The sequence below is a fragment of the Nansenia antarctica genome (genome assembly GCF_963989245.1).
Source record: "Nansenia antarctica genome assembly, chromosome: 2".
NCBI lineage: Eukaryota > Metazoa > Chordata > Actinopteri > Argentiniformes > Microstomatidae > Nansenia > Nansenia antarctica.
The window spans coordinates 51,259,595-51,277,350 of record NC_137675.1 but is presented as its reverse complement, the minus strand read 5'-3'; the positions used below and the strand labels follow the sequence as shown (position 1 = coordinate 51,277,350).

Here is a 17,756-nt window from a genome sequence, read left to right as displayed (position 1 = left end):
AATCCCTGTCCTAGCCCAGCATCAACCAACCAATCCCTGTCCTAGCCCAGCATCAACCAACCAATCCCTGTCCTAGCATCAACCAACCAATCCCCGTCCTAGCCCAGCATCAAACAGCCAATCCCTGTCCTAGCATCAACCAACCAATCCCTGTCCTAGCATCAACCAGCCAATCCTTGTCCTAGCCCAGCATCAACCAACCAATCGCTGTCCTAGCCCAGCATCAACCAACCAATCCCTGTCCTAGCATCAACCAGCCAATCCCTGTCCTAGCATCAACCAGACAATCCTTGTCCTAGCCCAGCATCAACCAACCAATCCCTGTCCTAGCATCAACCAGCCAATCCCTGTCCTAGCCCAGCATCAACCAACCAATCCCTGTCCTAGCCCAGCATCAACCAACCAATCCCTGTCCTAGCATCAACCAACCAATCCCTGTCCTCCTAGCCCTAAAGCTGTATTTCCTGCATCCCAGAGCAGAGGAGAGAAGACACTGACTTCTCTGCACAGACAAGCAGGAGCGGGACCATGGAGAAGCCAGTCCCAACCCCCCTCCACCCCCACATCTGCTACAGATAGAGCACCAGCCATGATGCAACAGGGTCAATACTCAATTAAGACTAAGAGGCACCGGGCAGATAAATACACAGAGAGCCAATCTGGCAACGGTCCTCAACCTCCTGCCATAATGTCCTCTAAGAATCCAGCCAGACATCCTCCAGAGTGCACGCACGCACGCGCACGCACAAAGGCCAATGCAGCAGTGGACGATCAGTTTGGAGGGAACGGTTTTGTCATTTGGAATCTGGCCATCTTTTTTGGAGTACTGAAGAGCATCATTTTAGAAATAGGGGAAAAAAACAACTAAAAACAGAGGAGAGTAGCTTTTTTTGTCAGCAATCAGTGGCTCCCGTCTGAAATACACCCGATTCCACGACAGCCACCGTTCCAAACAGATTATGTCCTATAATACCAAATGAGTCCCATCAATAATCCCACAGGATATGTTACAGTTAAGCCCTGGCCCGGTGTGACCTCAGAGAGACAGGAGGAGGAGGAGGAGGAGGAGGAGGTGGAGGTGGAGGAGGAGGTGGAGGTGGAGGTGGAGGAGGAGGTGGAGGAGGAGGTGGACTGTTGGTGATGAACAGTGTGTCCTGCTCTCATTCAGGTGCTCTCAGGGTAGCAAGAAGGAGGGCAGTTCCTGTTTCTACGCCGATACTGATCTGACAACAATGATTTCTCACCCCCGGTGCTGAATAACAGCACACACGGAGCCCCACCATGACACAACAACCGCACCTGGCTGCTGGAGCCTCTCTCTCTGTCCCCTGCTGAGTTCATCTTCTTTGCTCTCTGTGAAGCGCATCGGGTTGCATTTTTTTGTGAGAAATGGGCTATACAAATAAAACTCGATTTGAAACTTGACTTGAGTCAGCCACAACTAGGGTTGCAAAATTCCCGGAAGTTTGGGAAACCTTTCCGATAGTCCCAAACTTCCCAAAGTTTCCACATCCCCCAAATGGACGGGAATTTTGCGACCTTAGCTACGACGCCTAGGAGAGAGACGGACGAGTTCTCCCGGAGTGATGAGTCTGGGTTCTGGGGGGGGCATACTTACGGATGGGCTTTCATCTCGATGTAGTTCTTGGGGATGAAGCCGTCTTTGCCGTTCAGTTCCGCTTTGTACCAATTCTGGTCGCACTCTTCATTTAATACCTAGAGAGAAAGAGAGAGAAAGAGGAAGCACATTAACTCTTTGACTGCCAGCCATGTTCAGAGCGGAGAGCTCCACACTGCCAGACTTTTGGGGCATTTTCGCTGAACTTTGAAGACCCACCAAATATTGACTTTTTGGACTACATAAACATTGAACATATCTACCAAAACTTTAGACTCTCTTCTTTCATCAGAAAAAGAAAGTTTGTTTCTAGCCTCTTTGAGTGTTTAGAAATCGGCCGTAGAACATAGGGTGGTTTCAGCAAAAACACCTGATTTTGACCAATAAACAGAGAAAACAAGCTTTTTCTTTTTTTTTTTCTGCACTTTTTCTGTATCATCCGACTCTGAACTGTTTGAAGAGTCGCGCGATGGCCGCGATGCTCCGCAATGCTCCGCGCCGCAATGCTCCGCGCCGCGTTTGGCACATACCCTGATCCGTTTCGCCATTACTACAACCCACAGCAAGCCACTTCCTTCTCCAGGCTTTTATCGAACTACTGCCCCCATCTGGGACCGAAATACATTACACCCAAGTCTGAAATTCACTCGCTAGGTGTAGAACATGTCAATAACGCGATCCCCGCGAAAAAATAAATAAATCTATAAGACGCCAATTGGCGTCTTTGGCAGTCAACGTTACTATTCTATAAGACACCAATTGGCGTCTTTGGCAGTCAATGAGTTAACGGAGAGGTCATTGATACGTCCGTACACACCTGAACGGGCTTCACCACCGTGTGGAGGGAACCCAACCAAACGCAACCCAACACACACGGGGGGGGGGGGGTATTGATTGAAAAGGGAAGCTTGGCTGATACGCAAAGGCAGCGTCTCACACAGACTAGAGTACACAGACCTGGTAACCTTTGGGCTAAATTCACAGCGTACAGCAGTACCGACCCATCCACCACTCACTCCCTCAGAGAGAGAGAGAGAGAGAAAGACGTTTCTGTCAGTTGTGACACCCCATTAAGCACTCAGACATGCCTCGGTGACCTCACGCCAGCTGTGTGAGCGCTCATGTCTGACAGCGTGAGAGTGCTGGTGGGGTGGGGGGGGAGTACTGGTGCATGAGTGTGTGTTTAACTGTGTGTGTGTGTATGCTGAGAGACATCCTCCTCCTGTACACTGGTGCAGACAGTGTTAGTCATTTCAGCCCCCCAGCTTGTGTACCATTCACACAGGAAGATGGAAGCGTGAACGTTTTCTTTGTTCCCCTCTCTGGTTCTGACTTAGAACAGGTCCCACCTCCTCTCTCTCTCTGGTTCTGACTTAGAACAGGTCCCACCTCCTCTCTCTCTCTGGTTCTGACTTAGAAGATGTCTCACCTCCTCTCTCTCTCTGGTTCTGACTTAGAAGATGTCCCACCTCCTCTCTCTCTCTGGTTCTGACTTAGAAGATGTCCCTCCTCCTCTCTCTGGTTCTGACTTAGAAGATGTCCCACCTCCTCTCTCTCTCTCTCTGGTTCTGACTTAGAAGATGTCCCACCTCCTCTCTCTGGTTCTGACTTAGAAGACGTCCCACCTCCTCTCTCTGGTTCTGACTTAGAAGATGTCCCACCTCCTCTCTCTCTCTGGTTCTGACTTAGAAGATGTCCCACCTCCTCTCTCTCTCTGGTTCTGACTTAGAAGATGTCCCACCTCCTCTCTCTCTCTGGTTCTGACTTAGAAGATGTCTCACCTCCTCTCTCTCTCTCTCTGGTTATGACTTAGAAGATGTCCCACCTCCTCTCTCTCTCTGGTTCTGACTTAGAACAAAGATGTCCCACCTCCTCTCTGTCTCTGGTTCTGACTCAGTAACACATTGACACTCAGACCCACTCAGATAAAAACCTCCCCCCACCCCCGCTATGTCACACCCTTGTGCCTCGCACCTCACTGACACCCTCATCGTGTGGTCATGAGTTCTAATTCACAAGAAACCGGAAGATAGATAGATTGCCCCACATCTCTACGCTGGAACTCCAAAAGCACAATCACTGGTGGATGATGACACGTCGCAAACAGACAGCCGAGCTGACGACAGGGCTTTGGGGTTTTTGGCACAACAACTTTATGTAAACCACTCTCACTAATCCATGTTGTAAAGGAACTAAATCTTTTTGATGGGATGGGGGTGGGGGGTGGTGTGTGTGTGTGGGGGGGGGGTGTTGTGGAGGAAATGGAGTGGGCAACATCCTTCCTGTGCCCAGAGCGGGGGGAGGAGAGGAGGAGAGAGGTTGTGCCTTCATCATCACATCATAGAGGGTCGAACAACCAAGCCCAATAATAGACGACACACACGGGACGTCTGCATGGCGTGCAAACTGCCAACTACTCTCTGAATGCTCATAGTCTAGATAGCTGCCGGATGAATGTGAGTGCGAGTGCGAGTGTGAGTAAGTAAGTAAGTAAGTAAGTAAGTAAGTAAGTAAGTAAGTAAGTAAGTAACACCTGAGCCTGAGCAGTGTGTGACTCATGGTTAACAGTGTGTGTGGTGTTCACATTTGGTCAAGCTGGGAAACCACATTTGTGTGTGTGTGTGTGTGTGTGTGTGTGTGTGTGTGTGTGTGTGTGTGTGTGTGTGTGTGTGATATAGAGATAGCCTGGAGGGGATGTGAGAATGGGGGTGCGAGAATGGGGGCGCAGCACCTAGCAACACCACCTCAACCACAGCTGGCAGAAAGGGGACATCATAGGTTAAGGTGACATCATAGGTTAAGGGGTTAGAAAGGGGACATCATCGGTTAGGGTAAGGGGTTAAGCACAACACAAGCTCTGATGTTTAGGGCCATGGAACGGTCTCGGAACATTCAGAACGACAGAGGAGACGGTAAGTAAGTAAGTAAAGTAAGTAAGTAAAGCTTTATTTATATAGCGCCTTTCGTACATGAAATGCAACTCAAAGCGCTTAGATAATACTATAACATAAGATGATAGATGATGATAGAAGACGGGTCCGATAAGACTCACTTCTCTGCCTCTCTTAAACACACACACTCTGCCAGTGATGTTGAGTGGGTGTGTGGTCTAGTGGGGGAGGCAGAGCGGCAGCACAGTGCAGTGTGCACCACCAATGCTGCTGCAGGCTCTGCAGAGGCACACTGCCTGGGCTCTGACCACAGAGGATCCACCTGGGACACACAACAGCTGCTGGGGAACATCTCTATAACGCGCACGCACACACACGCACGCACGCACGCACGCACACACGCACACAACACAACTCCACACAGCTGACGAGGCCTGTTCCGGATGTAGCTTTTCCCAGTTGTCTTTAGGCAGCACCAGTGCATGACTGGGTCGCACCAACATTTTGTCACGCGATAGAAGAAAAAACTAGGAGGATAATCGTCTTAGAAATGAACTTTATGGTTTGCATTCAGAGACTACTGATAAACATTCCTCTTCTCATTTCAATGGTTTTACTCTTAGCTCAATGGGTTTACTACATAGTCTTACTGCTTATCGCCCGTTCTTTCATAAGACAAAATATGATCATGGCATCGCAATTGTGTGGCGGGGAAGGCACGGTATTGGCCATAACAAGTCATATGGATATCAAATGAAGAAAATATTAAAATAGGTTTTTAAACAACTATACAGAATTAAGGACTGTCTATACAAATTATACGGCAGATCATGAGAGAAAAGCTAAATATATCTTCTTACTGGACCTTTTGTGATGCTTAGGTGAACGCCTCTGCTCTGTTTACATGTAGGCCTACATCTACAATATCCTTGTATTGCCACACAACCTGCAGGGTCCAGAGTTAACACCGGCCAAACGCTAAATGCGGGTAGGTCTACATTTTCCTTGTTTCAGGCACATCTCACAGTGATCACCTGAAACCTGCTTGTGAATGGCAGCGCTTTATTCCGTATCCTCACAGAATTTTTTACATTATTTATTTGGCATCATACTTCAGGCCGGGATCAATTTAGTTAGTTCCTTGTTTCTTCAGAGATTGGACAGACGTGTTTCACTTTGACACCTCAATGTAGCGAATCACGTAACAGGGAGATAATACTTGTTTTCATGTAGGCCGAATGACAACGACAACAAAATGACAACGAGAGAGGGCTGAATGAATACCAAAAACATGTTGCTTCATAAAAACATTAGCCTACATAAGGCTAGGCCAATGAGCACTCAAACCGTTTATTTTACGGGCACTAGCGAAGTCAAACCGTGGCACTCTGGGAGCGCCCCTACCACTCACATTAATAACTTACTAATTATTCAGCAAAGTGCAGTCAGTCTGTCAGCGTGTACAACACGAACAAGCAGTAATGAGCGCGTCACTATCGTCCCAGAGCTCTGATACCATCAGGGTGGGGTTAAGAGTAGTAGCGTAATGGAGGCAGATCCTTGTTGACTAGAGAAGACACACACACACACAAACACACTGCTGGAAACCAGAGCCTGTACCCGCCACTGGGGCCTCTCTCTCCGACCGACCCTCCACTGCACAGACACGTTGCAGCTGCAGGGTGTCAGATTGTCAGGATGTCGGTTCCCCCGGCCCGTCCCGTAAAGAGACCCGGCGGTCTGTGACTCAACCTTCTAACCGGAGAAGCTTATCGGTTTCGTAAACGCCTCGGAGTCGCTGCCTTCATCTGCATAATGCAAAACAACTACCTGTACAGAGTGGAGTAGGTGCATGGGAACCGGTCCCCGTGGCGACGGAACCACAAGGCTCTTCGCTGAGAAGACGCGAAACAGATGAAAACACAAACAGATCAAGGAGATGGGAGGAACCTCAAACAGTGAGGGCAGAGTTATTCTGTGTGTGTGTGTGTGTGTGTGTGTGTCACTAGTGTTACTACAGAGAGAGTGTGATAGGATTGACAGAAGTACCCACTCCCCCCCCCCTCCTCCTCCTCCATCATCTCCTCTTCCTCTACTCCTAAAGTCCTGATAATAGGGTCATGGTGGTTCCCCCCCCCAGCTGTCCAGCGGCCTCTGTGCTCTCTGAATCCTGATGTGTGTGTGTGTGTGTGTGTGTGTGTCTGCTCCAGGGGGCTCCAGGGAGTACGCAGCACACCAGCTGGCACTGAGGAGCCACAGACGCTCTGCTCCTGCACAAAAGACACTCAATTAAGGTGTGGGGGGGGGGGGGGCAGGACCATGCCTGTGGCCAAGAGTGTAGCGATGTGTGTGTGTGTGTGCGTGTGTGAGAGAGATAGTGAGTGTAAGTGAGTGAGAGTGTGTGTGCATGTGTACTGGGAGGAGAGAGGAGTAGAGTAGAATGTGTGTGTTTGTGTGTGTGTGTGTGTGTGTGTGTGTGTGAGAGAGTGTGAGTATAAGTGAGTGAGAGTGTGTGTGCGTGTGTACTGGGAGGAGAGAGGGGTAGAGTAGATTGTGTGTGTGAGTTAGGGCTGGGTTCAAAAAATCGATTTCCCGATTCTGAATCGATCTTCATTGAATGAGCGATTATCGATTCATAAATCCCGAGATCGATCTTTCATGCATTTTCCTGCTTGCAGCTTCAACCCGCAACGAGATCTCGTGGCCAGATCTCATGCTACAATAATTTATCATATCTCACGCAACGAGAGGTCTCAACACTGTAAAATCTAAAAACATGGCGATGGCAGGGACACTCAAGTCACCACCAGGCTTAAAGGCAGATGTCTGGGTGCATTTTGCATGTACAAATTATGACGATAGAGATGAGCTGACGTGAAACATGGAAAAGCGGATCCGAAACAAGCCTCGCTGATAAAGACGTTTGGTTGCAAATTACAATCAAATTCTCAGCGTGCCCAACAAATTACCGAGGCTGTAGCAAATTTTATTTGCAAGGATATACGCCCGTACAGCGTTGTCGAAAATGCTGGCTTTCGAAGCCTCGTCAGTGTACTAGAACCACGCTACGTGTTACCGACACGCAAACAGTTGAGTGAAGTGATAGTCCCAGACATGTCCGCGCAGGTGAAACGTGACATCGCAACTTCACTTCAGCCAGCAGAGAGTTGCCATAACGTGTGACAGCTGGACATCCAGAGCAATGGACTCGTACCTGACAATCACTTGCCACTTTATCAGCGAGGCTTGTTTCGGATCAGCTTTTCCATGTTTCACGTCAGTGTGATGCCTCAATAAGTGGTTCCGTAGATTTGTGATGTTTCCACGAACTTATTGTTACTGTATACTACAGTATTTTAATAATCATTGATTTTCCAATTATGTTTATTCCTGAATAAAATCTTCCAATCTCCAAAAAGTGAGAAAGCAGTAATGAAGGGCTTTAGTTTCATGGCCATTATGGTTTACAATCAAATCAAATCAAATCAAATTTTATTTGTATAGCGCATTTCTTACAAGATGCAACTCAATGCGCTTCACATAATGAACATTCTCAGTCAATCAATCAATACTGACAGAGCCGCAAGCAGGCACAAGTAAAATTTGTTTTTTTGTTCCCCAAAATACCCTCATCTATTACCCTCATCATCACATTTTCGTTTGAGTTTTGCAAATGTTTATTTTGTATATAACATATATATCAGTGTTTCCTCTACATGCATTTATTGGTGGCGGGCCGCCACGAATGAATTTCCTCCGCCACGAATTGATTCAGTCCACACACACAAAAAAAAAAAATCTCAAAATAAAAAAATAAAAAAATCTGAACATTTTAGCTGATTAAAATATATCTGATCCTAGATCAGCGCTATAATGGATGTTGACTAAATGTTGATGTTGATGTTGATGTTGAGTGCGTAGTACCCAAGTTGTTTAGACTGTTCTATTTACTGCTTGAGTGTGTTGTTGACAATCGTTCATGTCCTTCATTAAACGTTTAGCTTTGTCATTTGATACGCCGCCTACGACTACCATCTCTCTGCACTACAGTAAACAGTTAATCAGTAACGTTAGCCGCTTTTGTGCTCATGTAGGCCTACTTCGTATTATATTATAGCTGATGATCTTTGTGTGTGTGTATGTGACTGTCAGTCACAAGTTTATATTCTGTATATTCATTATTATTTTTTTGGCCATCCTCTAGTTTTGGCTGAAATGAGGTCGTTGTTTAGAAAAAAAAATGTGAAATAATTTTTTTTTTTTTAAACGTTTCATGCGCGTGCACGCGAAAAAATATCGCACTTTTTGTAGTGTCTGATTTAGCAAAATGTTGGTCAATGATGTTCATTTTAGGGCTGTCCCAAACGACTATTTTTCTAACGATTAATCTAGCGATTATTTTTCCAGTTAGTCGATTAGTCTAACGACTAATTTAACGATATTTGTTTTTACTGTTCGAGAAAAAAAAAATGTTATATATATAATAATGTGTAGGCCCCTTAATTTACACCTCACTGCTATGTTTAGCCAACTTGAATGCCAACATGGCCATTTAGAAGTCTGTCCATCACCACAACACATAGCTAGCTAGTAGCTACATAGCTAGCTAACGTTACTCTCGCTGCTATGTTATGATTAGCTAAATTGATGCTAACGTAGCATGCGAGCTACGAGCTAGATAACATACAGTAGATGCGAGCACCACAATGACAATAGGCTACCGTAGCTAGCCAGCTACATAGCTAACATTACTAACACCAGAAGACAAGAAATACAAACTGTGGTGAGCTACATTGCTTGTGTAACATTAGCTAGTAGCGAGTGCTGTCCCAAACGACTATTTTTCTAACGATTAATCTAGCGGTTATTTTATCGGTTATTCGATTAGTCTAACGACTAATTTATCGATAAGTCTAACGATAATTTTTGTACTGTAAAAAAAAAAAAAGTATTTGTCTCCACCTCACTGCTATGTTTAGCCAACTTGAATGCCAACATGGCCATTTAGAAGTCTGTCCATCACCACAACACATAGCTAGCTAACGTTACTCTCGCTGCTATGTTATGATTAGCTAAATTGATGCTAACGTAGCATGCGAGCTACGAGCTAGATAACGTACAGTAGGTGCTCGCACCACAATGACAATAGGCTACCGTAGCTAGCCAGCTACATAGCTAACGTTACTAACACCAGAAGACAAGACATACGAACTGTGGTGAGCTACATTGCTTGTGTAACATTAGCTAGTAGCTATCCATTTTTCACTCATACACTTAATTGTCTCGCCTGGTAAAATATAGGTTTAAAAAAAAAAAAAAAAAACGCCATTTTGTTTATTTACGACTAACCGACGCATATTACGCTAACCGACGTATTGACGTAGTCGGTGACGTCGACGACGTCGAATAATCGTAACAGCCCTACTAGTAGCTATCAATTTTTCACTCATACACGGCCGGAAAAGTGAACAGAAATACAATGGTGACTTACGGTGGTGCTATCTTGTGGCTGTCTTCACAAAGAGCTCCAGGATGCTTTCGCTTGAGGTGCTCGTTCATTGCAGACGTACCGCTGTGATAGGCCATTTCATGTTTGCTTATTTTTTTTGCTTATTTAAAAAAATAAAAATAAAAATAAAAAAAAATACGACTAACCGACGCATATTACGCAAACCGACGTATTGACGTAGTCGATGACGTCGATGACGTCGACTAATCGTAACAGCCCTAGTTCATTTATGTTCCAATAAGAAGTACATTCATGTAACTGCTTTGGAGTCAATTCTTAATGTAAACATTGATATGTTTAACAATGCTACATGTTATAGGGTTCTTTGAACCATTAGCATTAGTTCTGAGAATCTCTTCATATTCAAGGAAAATTGATATTGTAACTAAATCGAATCGGAATCGAATCGTGAATCGAATCGAAAGCTGTGAATCGGAATCGAATCGTTTTGGGAAATCAGTGGCGATACCCAGCCCTAGTGTGAGTGAAAAGGAATAGGTGCGAGCGGAAGAGAGAGAAAGGCGCAGTGACAGAAGAGTCTGTTGCCTACGGCAGAGTGGTGTGTGTGTGCGTGTGTGTGTGTGAGCGTGTGGTGGCACTTGCGCGGGGAGGGAGGGAGGGAGGGAGGGAGGCCTATTTAGGCCAGGAACATTAGTGCGGTGCAGGGTGCATGATGGAGCCTCCGGGCCTCTCTCCACCGCCTGCTTGTGCTCTCTGATCCTACAGATGCTACAGTCTGGCACTCTGAACTCACAACGACCCCTCGCTCCCACTATTACATGTTTGGCACACGCACAGACCTGTGATCTGATGGACCGGAGCCTCGGGGGGGGGGGGCAGGCCTGTGATATGACGGCGTGTGACCGATATGTGGGGGGCGACGGTGTGAAAGGGATACGAGGGACTAGCCGCCCCGGTGCCCTAGAGGGGTTAGGCCCTGCGTAGCGTAGTACACACTCCAGAGTCAAGCCCCGGGCGGCACGGCCCTCACCAACACCAACACCCTCACCAACGCCCCGGCCAGACTGACGCTCCGAGGTCAAATCAAATCAAATCAAGTTTTATTTGTATAGCACATTTCTCACAAGATGCGACTTACATAATGACAGAGCCGCAAGCAGGCAAAGGTAAAAAACCTGTACACTGTGTAGCCAGGAAAATTCCCTTGCAGCCCTCTACTCATAGAGCGACTACTATAGGGCTGTTACGATTAGTCGACGTCATCGACGTCATCGACTACGTCAATACGTCGGTTTGCGTAATATGCGTCGGTTAGTCGTAAATTTAAAAAAAATAAAATAAAATAAAACTTTTTTTTTAATAAGCAAAAAAAATAAGCAAAAATGAAATGGCCTATCACAGCAGTACGTCTGCAATGAACGAGCACCTCAAGCGAAAGCATCCTGGAGCTCTTTGTGAAGACAGCCACAAGATAGCACCACCGTAAGTCACCGTTGTATTTCTGTTCACTTTTCCTGCCGTGTATGAGTGAAAAATGGATAGCTACTAGCTAATGTTACACAAGCAATGTAGCTCACCACAGTTTGTATGTCTTGTCTTCTGGTGTTAGTAACGTTAGCTATGTAGCTGGCTAGCTACGGTAGCCTATTGTCATTGTGGTGTCATCTACTGTATGTTATCTAGCTCGTAGCTCACATGCTACGTTAGCATCAATTTAGCTAATCATAACATAGCAGCGAGAGTAACGTTAGCTAGCTATGTAGCTACTAGCTAGCTATGTGTTGTGGTGATGGACAGACTTCTAAATGGCCATGTTGGCATTCAAGTTGGCTAAACATAGCAGTGAGGTGGAAATTAAGGGGCCTAAACTTTTTTTTTTTTTTTTCGAACACCCCAAAAATATATAGTGAAATTAGTCGTTAGACTAACCGAAAAAATAATCGCTAGATTAATCGTTAGAAAAATAGTCGTTTGGGACAGCCCTAGACTACTACCAGTTTGCCTACCAGCACACAGCAGCGGACCCCAAACCACCCCCCCCCCCCTCCCCCCCCGGTGGGCCTCCGCCGCCCCACACACCCAACCCGCCCCACCACCAGCACACCCGGCCCAGCCAAGCAAGCACAGACCATAATAGCCCCGCTATTAGGTCAGGCTGTCTCAGGTCAGGATAGAAGACGCTAGAAGAAGCTTGTTTTAAAAAAAAACGATAGGCAAAGTCTATGGGCGAGGGGCCGCAGTAATGAATGTAGGCCGACACTGTCTGAAACTACCCAACCTCCCATTAACTACCCAGACTGTGGCGGCCCGCCGTAGCCTAATTTGTCCCGCCGTGGTCTCGTAACGGCGTTTTGTTTTTTTTCCGCGCGAGTGATGCGGTTTGTACACGTGAGTGATACGATCTTGGGGATTCACACTGCATCTACTGTAGGTCCATAGTATGATGTAGGGCTATCGGATAATCGCCACGCGATCACCACCACAGTCTCACTTAACTTCTGTGGGGAAACACCGACTAGTTGGGTATTAAGCCCGGTGTTTCCTGGTTATGATCTAGATCTAGACCACACATCCCCTGTGTGAACGGCCTAGCAGCGTGGACTAGCTGTCACGTTCCCTGGGAAAGGCCCGGGCCCAGTACCCAAGCAGGTCAAGGTGCAGCCCGCAGGTCACATGTTCCTGACACGGTTACAACGAACCACAACACAGTGTTCACCTCAGCTCAGGTACCTCAGTACAATAAGGAAGTTCGATATCTAAACTTTGGACAGCGTTTATAGAAAAATAAAACAACTTCCTTGTTACCGATATTCGCCCTTCACACGACGAACCCACGGTAACTACCGGCGACACATCTTTAACACACGGTGAAAGATGACAAGACGGAGGGCGATAAAGGGTGTTCTGTTGTGGCAACCGATTCACAGAGTATCTCCTTTATCACATTATGTTGTTTAGGGACCCGGTGCGGACATTTGCTCAGCCTGCTTAAAGAGATTACACTTCTCCTCTGAGCTTGAAGGGTCCTGTTTACTGAGATTACCACAAGTCGCCTTCAAACACCGAAAACATACACCACTAACTCACATTAAGTGGCTCTGACGATAATGCTTCAAAACCACACGGAAGTTCCTTCGAAACGTCGAAACCGAACAGCGGCTAACTGTTTACCTGGCAGGTGGACGCTTGTACGCTCGTATTCTCTCATATTCGCTTTTCTATCTCAGTTTCTTATTAAAGAACGGCTCACAGGACAGTTATGTGGCAGCGATGGGGGTTTCTATGGACCACTGATGCGTGAGGTCTAAACAGCCCCTCTTAAAAGCAGCTGAGAGAGGCTGCGGCCCGTGAGGAGAGAGAGAAAAAAAAGAGAAATAAAACATTTGCTTTGTTGGCAGTTTCTTCCACCCAGAGAGGAGACAACCGCAGCATTGTGACCCAGCGCTGCTCTGTCTCCCTGGGCTCCGTGGTGGCCGGGCCCTGCATTGTTGCTAATGCGCCTCTGTGGGCGTTCTGCTGCATTCCCTCGACCCCCCCCCCCCTCTGTAGACTCCGTTTTTGTGTGTGTGTGTGTGTGTGTGTGTGTGTGTGTCTCTTAATCTGACTGAGGCACAATAGTAGCAGGGGTTTCTATTAGCGAGGCTGAGGTCCAGGGGATAATCTCCTCCACAGCTGCCGCTGAGCTGACCACGCTCTCCCCCTCGCAAGATTCATTCTTACCAATGCACACTATACAGCCACCCACACACACTCACACACACACATACAAACCCAGACAAACAAACCCACATACACTCACACACACAGAGCAACACACACACACACCCACCCACACCCCCACCCACACACATAGCCTGAAGCCAAACCTCTGACTTGGTCACACACTCACACAAACCCACACAAACAAACCCACAAACATACCCACACACAGAGCAACACACACACACCCACCCACGACGCATAGCCTCACCCACCCACACACACACACACCCACACACAGACCCACCCACACCCACACCCACACACGACGCATAGCCTGAACCCAAACCTCTCAGTTGGAACACCCAGAGTCAACCCAACACAGCCCAGCGAGGTGCTTTAAGCTACATAACACTTTACGACCGTCATTTTATGACGTTAGCAATAAGCGTAGCGAGCGTCCTTGGGACTCGGCCACAATGTCGGAGGCTTATGCGGACTAAGGTGAATACTTGATGTACTCTAGCGAGAGAGGAGGAGGAGGAGGGGGAGGGGGTGGGGGGTGGGGGGGTGCTAGGAATCAAGACTGAGGATTATCCTGGAGAGTGTGAATTAATCTGAGAGGACCAGGAGAGATAAAGCTCTTCTCTGAACGCCGGGGTGTCTGGGAAGCCTGTTGTTTCTGATAATGGACCTCGTGCCTTCGGTCCTCCATTTACACATTAACACAAACAAAGCCATAAAACAACCTCGCGCGCGTTTATCCGCCCGGCGATTTAAACTAGGCTGGTCCATTAAGTTAGTGTCTGGTCACACGCCATGCCAAAGCCTTGTTTAGCCCCCCTGAGACAGTGACTAGGACTGGGAGGGGGGGGGGGGTGTTATTATAAAAGGGTGCTGTGATTCCATCGCAAAGGGCTGAACATACAGAGAATCCAGCCGTGTCAATGAGGGTCAACAACAGATAACAGATAGAACAAGGACCCTGTTCATCAGCATGCAATAATGCCGACTGTGTGTGTGTAGACTGTGTGTGTGTGTGTGTATGAGAGTGTGAGCGAGAGCGAGAGCGAGAAAGAAAGAAAGAAAGAAAGAAAGAGGTCTGGGTCGATGATGTGTGCCAGTAATATGACAAGAGCGAATAGTTTGGCGTGTGTGGAATGCGGCCCGCTTGGAAGGCCTGGTATGCTGACACGTTGGCGGCCATTGTGACCCCCGGCAGACCCAGGGGACGGAGGCAAGAGGAGGAGGAGGAGCAGCACACTGGAGCTCCTCTCCTCCCCTCAGCAGGGGGCCAGAGGCAGCCTGGGAGGATGAGTGGTGCCAGGCCCCCACGGCCAGAGCAGCTTACACTAATGGAACACTCCCCCACCCCTGTGGTTACCATAGCTCCCCAGGCCACGGCCTCATGGGGAGCCTTCCCCGCTGGCCCACAGCTGCCAGGCTGCATTCCCCCAGTACCCTCAGACTGGGCCGACTGGGCCGACTGGCACCAACCAACAGACCTGAGTACACCGCACCTAGCACCACAGTCACATGTCGACGAGTGAAGCGTTACTGTAGAGGCCGCCAGGGGTGAAGGGTCACACGAATCATAATCACGACCTCTCTATAAATAGATATAAATTTGACGATGGGCCGTATCGAGAAACAGGCAGAAATAGGAGCGGTCACGTCATAATAACCTGGAGTGAACTCAGCGACGGGGGAGAGCGATTTGAAACGGAATTGCATAGAAAAAGAACCTCTGGAGCAGGGTGAACAAATTGCTGTTCAAAGTCAAACACAGCTTGTGTAACTGTGTTTTCAAACGTTTCGTTTCAAACAGTCACAAGTTCCAAGTATTAAATGGGGAGTTTATGTTACGTCAGCAGGCTGCTATTCCACTGTTTCTTTTCATATGTCCAGTTATTTCCCCCCCCATTTCCATCTTATACGACGGCTTGGCAATGACCGTACGGGCCAGAGCACATCATCACGTATGCCCTTAAATATGTTGATGGGAGGCCTGGTAGAACGGTTTAGGAGGACAAGTGCTTCTCCACATCAACTCTGTCGTAACACTGGTACTATTGTTGTGTTCGGAGGCTCTTGTGGTGACATGTGTGTATCCTTTGAGTCCGGTACGCACTGGCCAGCAAAGCCACAAGGTTTCATAACCTCAGGCTATTCACATTTCTGTCCTCGTCCTCATCATAATCAGTCCTACGCACTTGATGAAGAGAAGATAGTCTCCAGCGTTTCAGTGATATTAATATTAATCCAAAACCCCAAATTGTGCGTTTGACACTCAATTTTGGAGAATCAATTCGGAAAAACCTGGAGGTTATTTTTTTTTTTTAAAGTGGATGACAAGAGCATGTTTCTGCATCGGGAAGAGGACCCAAATAGGACTCATGGTTAATTAACGGCTTGGAGAGTGTGTGTTCTATGCCCTGGCTGCCAAGTCGTTTTTCAGTCGCCAAGCCTACATTCTCTCTTTCCCCCAAACGGACTAGGGGGGGGATCCTCTTACACTCTCTAACCGGTCAGCATGTTATCTAACGGGGACAGAGAGCTAAGAGGAATGTACTCACATACAACTATCTGTATTGAGGGACAGCTGTTGTCGTGTGGAATTAGGGCTCAGCTACGGCCAGTGCCAGCTTCGCCAGCTGCTCTGCGGTGGAGTGGGTTACCCACTACCACTGTGACGACTGTGGGCTCTAAATACTTAAGACTCCGTGAGCACACGCTACACACAGTACACACACACACACGCTCCCTGGAACAGATAAGCAAGTGGCAATAGGAGACAACCCATTACTGGATAAGCTAGACATGTTTTATCTGTTCCAGTCTACAGAGCAACCAGGCCTTATAATGTGACACTGACAACTGTAGGTCCTCCATAGACACACTGTAGCGTAGCCACATAGCTGTAGCCATATCTGATTATGGTGACCATTGTTGACCACGTCAACAATTTGAGGACCAAAATAACTGACCGGGACTGTGTATAGAGAAGATGAGATCAGTCTCTCCACCCCCCCCATTCCCCACCCCCCCACCCCCGCCAACCCACCAGGGATGTTTGGCCTGGGGGGGGAATGAGCAAAGAGATTAGGAGGATCTTCTGAGTGTCTCTTCCTTCTCCGCTCGCAGTGGAGCAGGAGGAGTGAAAGGCGTGCGCCGGGGGGGGTGGGGGGGGGCGTACGGGAGTCTTAATTACAGCTCTCACTCACAACTACAGCTGCTTCTCTCTGAGGAGGGAGAGGGAGAGGGAGGGGGGGGTGGAGAGATGGACTAGTTCAGAGGAATCACAGTCCTTGTGATCAGCTTAAGGAAAGTCCTCAATAGGAAACGAGGCCATCTCCGTGTCGTGGGAGATGTGACGTTCTCCGGTTGCGGGATCACACCCTGTTGTTCTCCCCCTGGCCAACGAGACGGCAGAGGGAACAGAGCAGAGGGAAACGTAGGTGTGGAATGAAACATTCCCGCGTGACGCTAGAACATCCCTTCAAATGGGATGTGATGAGATGAGTGTTTGACCCTGTAATCCAGTGGATTTTGTTGTTTTCATTAGTCAATAGTAGACAGATTAACAGCAACAAACACAAACAAAAAGAATCAAGCTTTAAATCGATCTATTGAGGCAAGGTATCTCGTGCGCAAGAGTCGTGGGGGGGGGGGCATTTGAGGAGGCGTGGAGCCTCTGGAGCAGGAAGGAAGAAGAAGAAGAGAGAGAGAGAGACGGAGGGAAGGAAGAAGAAGAGAGAGAGAGAGAGACCAAGGGAAGAAGGAGGAAGAAGAAGAAGAAGAAGAAGAAGAGAGAGAGACGGAGGGATGGAAGAAAAAGAAGAAGAAGAGAGAGACGGAGGGATAGAAGAAGAAGAAGAAGAGAGAGACCAAGGGAAGGAGGAAGAAGAAGGGAAGGAAGGAGGGGAGAGAGAGAGAGAGAAGGAGAGAGAGAAAGGCGGACGATGTCCGCGGGGGTGTTTATGTCCAGTAGCTGTGATCAAGGAGCCTTGGGCCTCTAATCCTGCTTTAGAAGGGTGCTTTAACCAGCTCCACAGACGGCCCAGCCCGGATTAACGTA

The 17,756-nt window shown here is 47.8% G+C and overlaps 1 protein-coding gene across 2 annotated transcripts in view; it reads right to left on the bottom strand.

Moving 5' to 3' along the window:
* Nucleotides 1-17,756, bottom strand: part of LOC308151972 (growth factor receptor-bound protein 2) — a 50,086-nt gene that overhangs the window by 6,728 nt on the left and 25,602 nt on the right. For both annotated transcript variants that reach the window (XM_080524875.1, XM_080524876.1), the window contains exon 3: nucleotides 1,619-1,716. In XM_080524875.1, coding sequence (XP_080381001.1) covers nucleotides 1,619-1,716 — 98 coding nt within the window. The remainder of the gene's footprint in view (nucleotides 1-1,618; nucleotides 1,717-17,756) is intronic.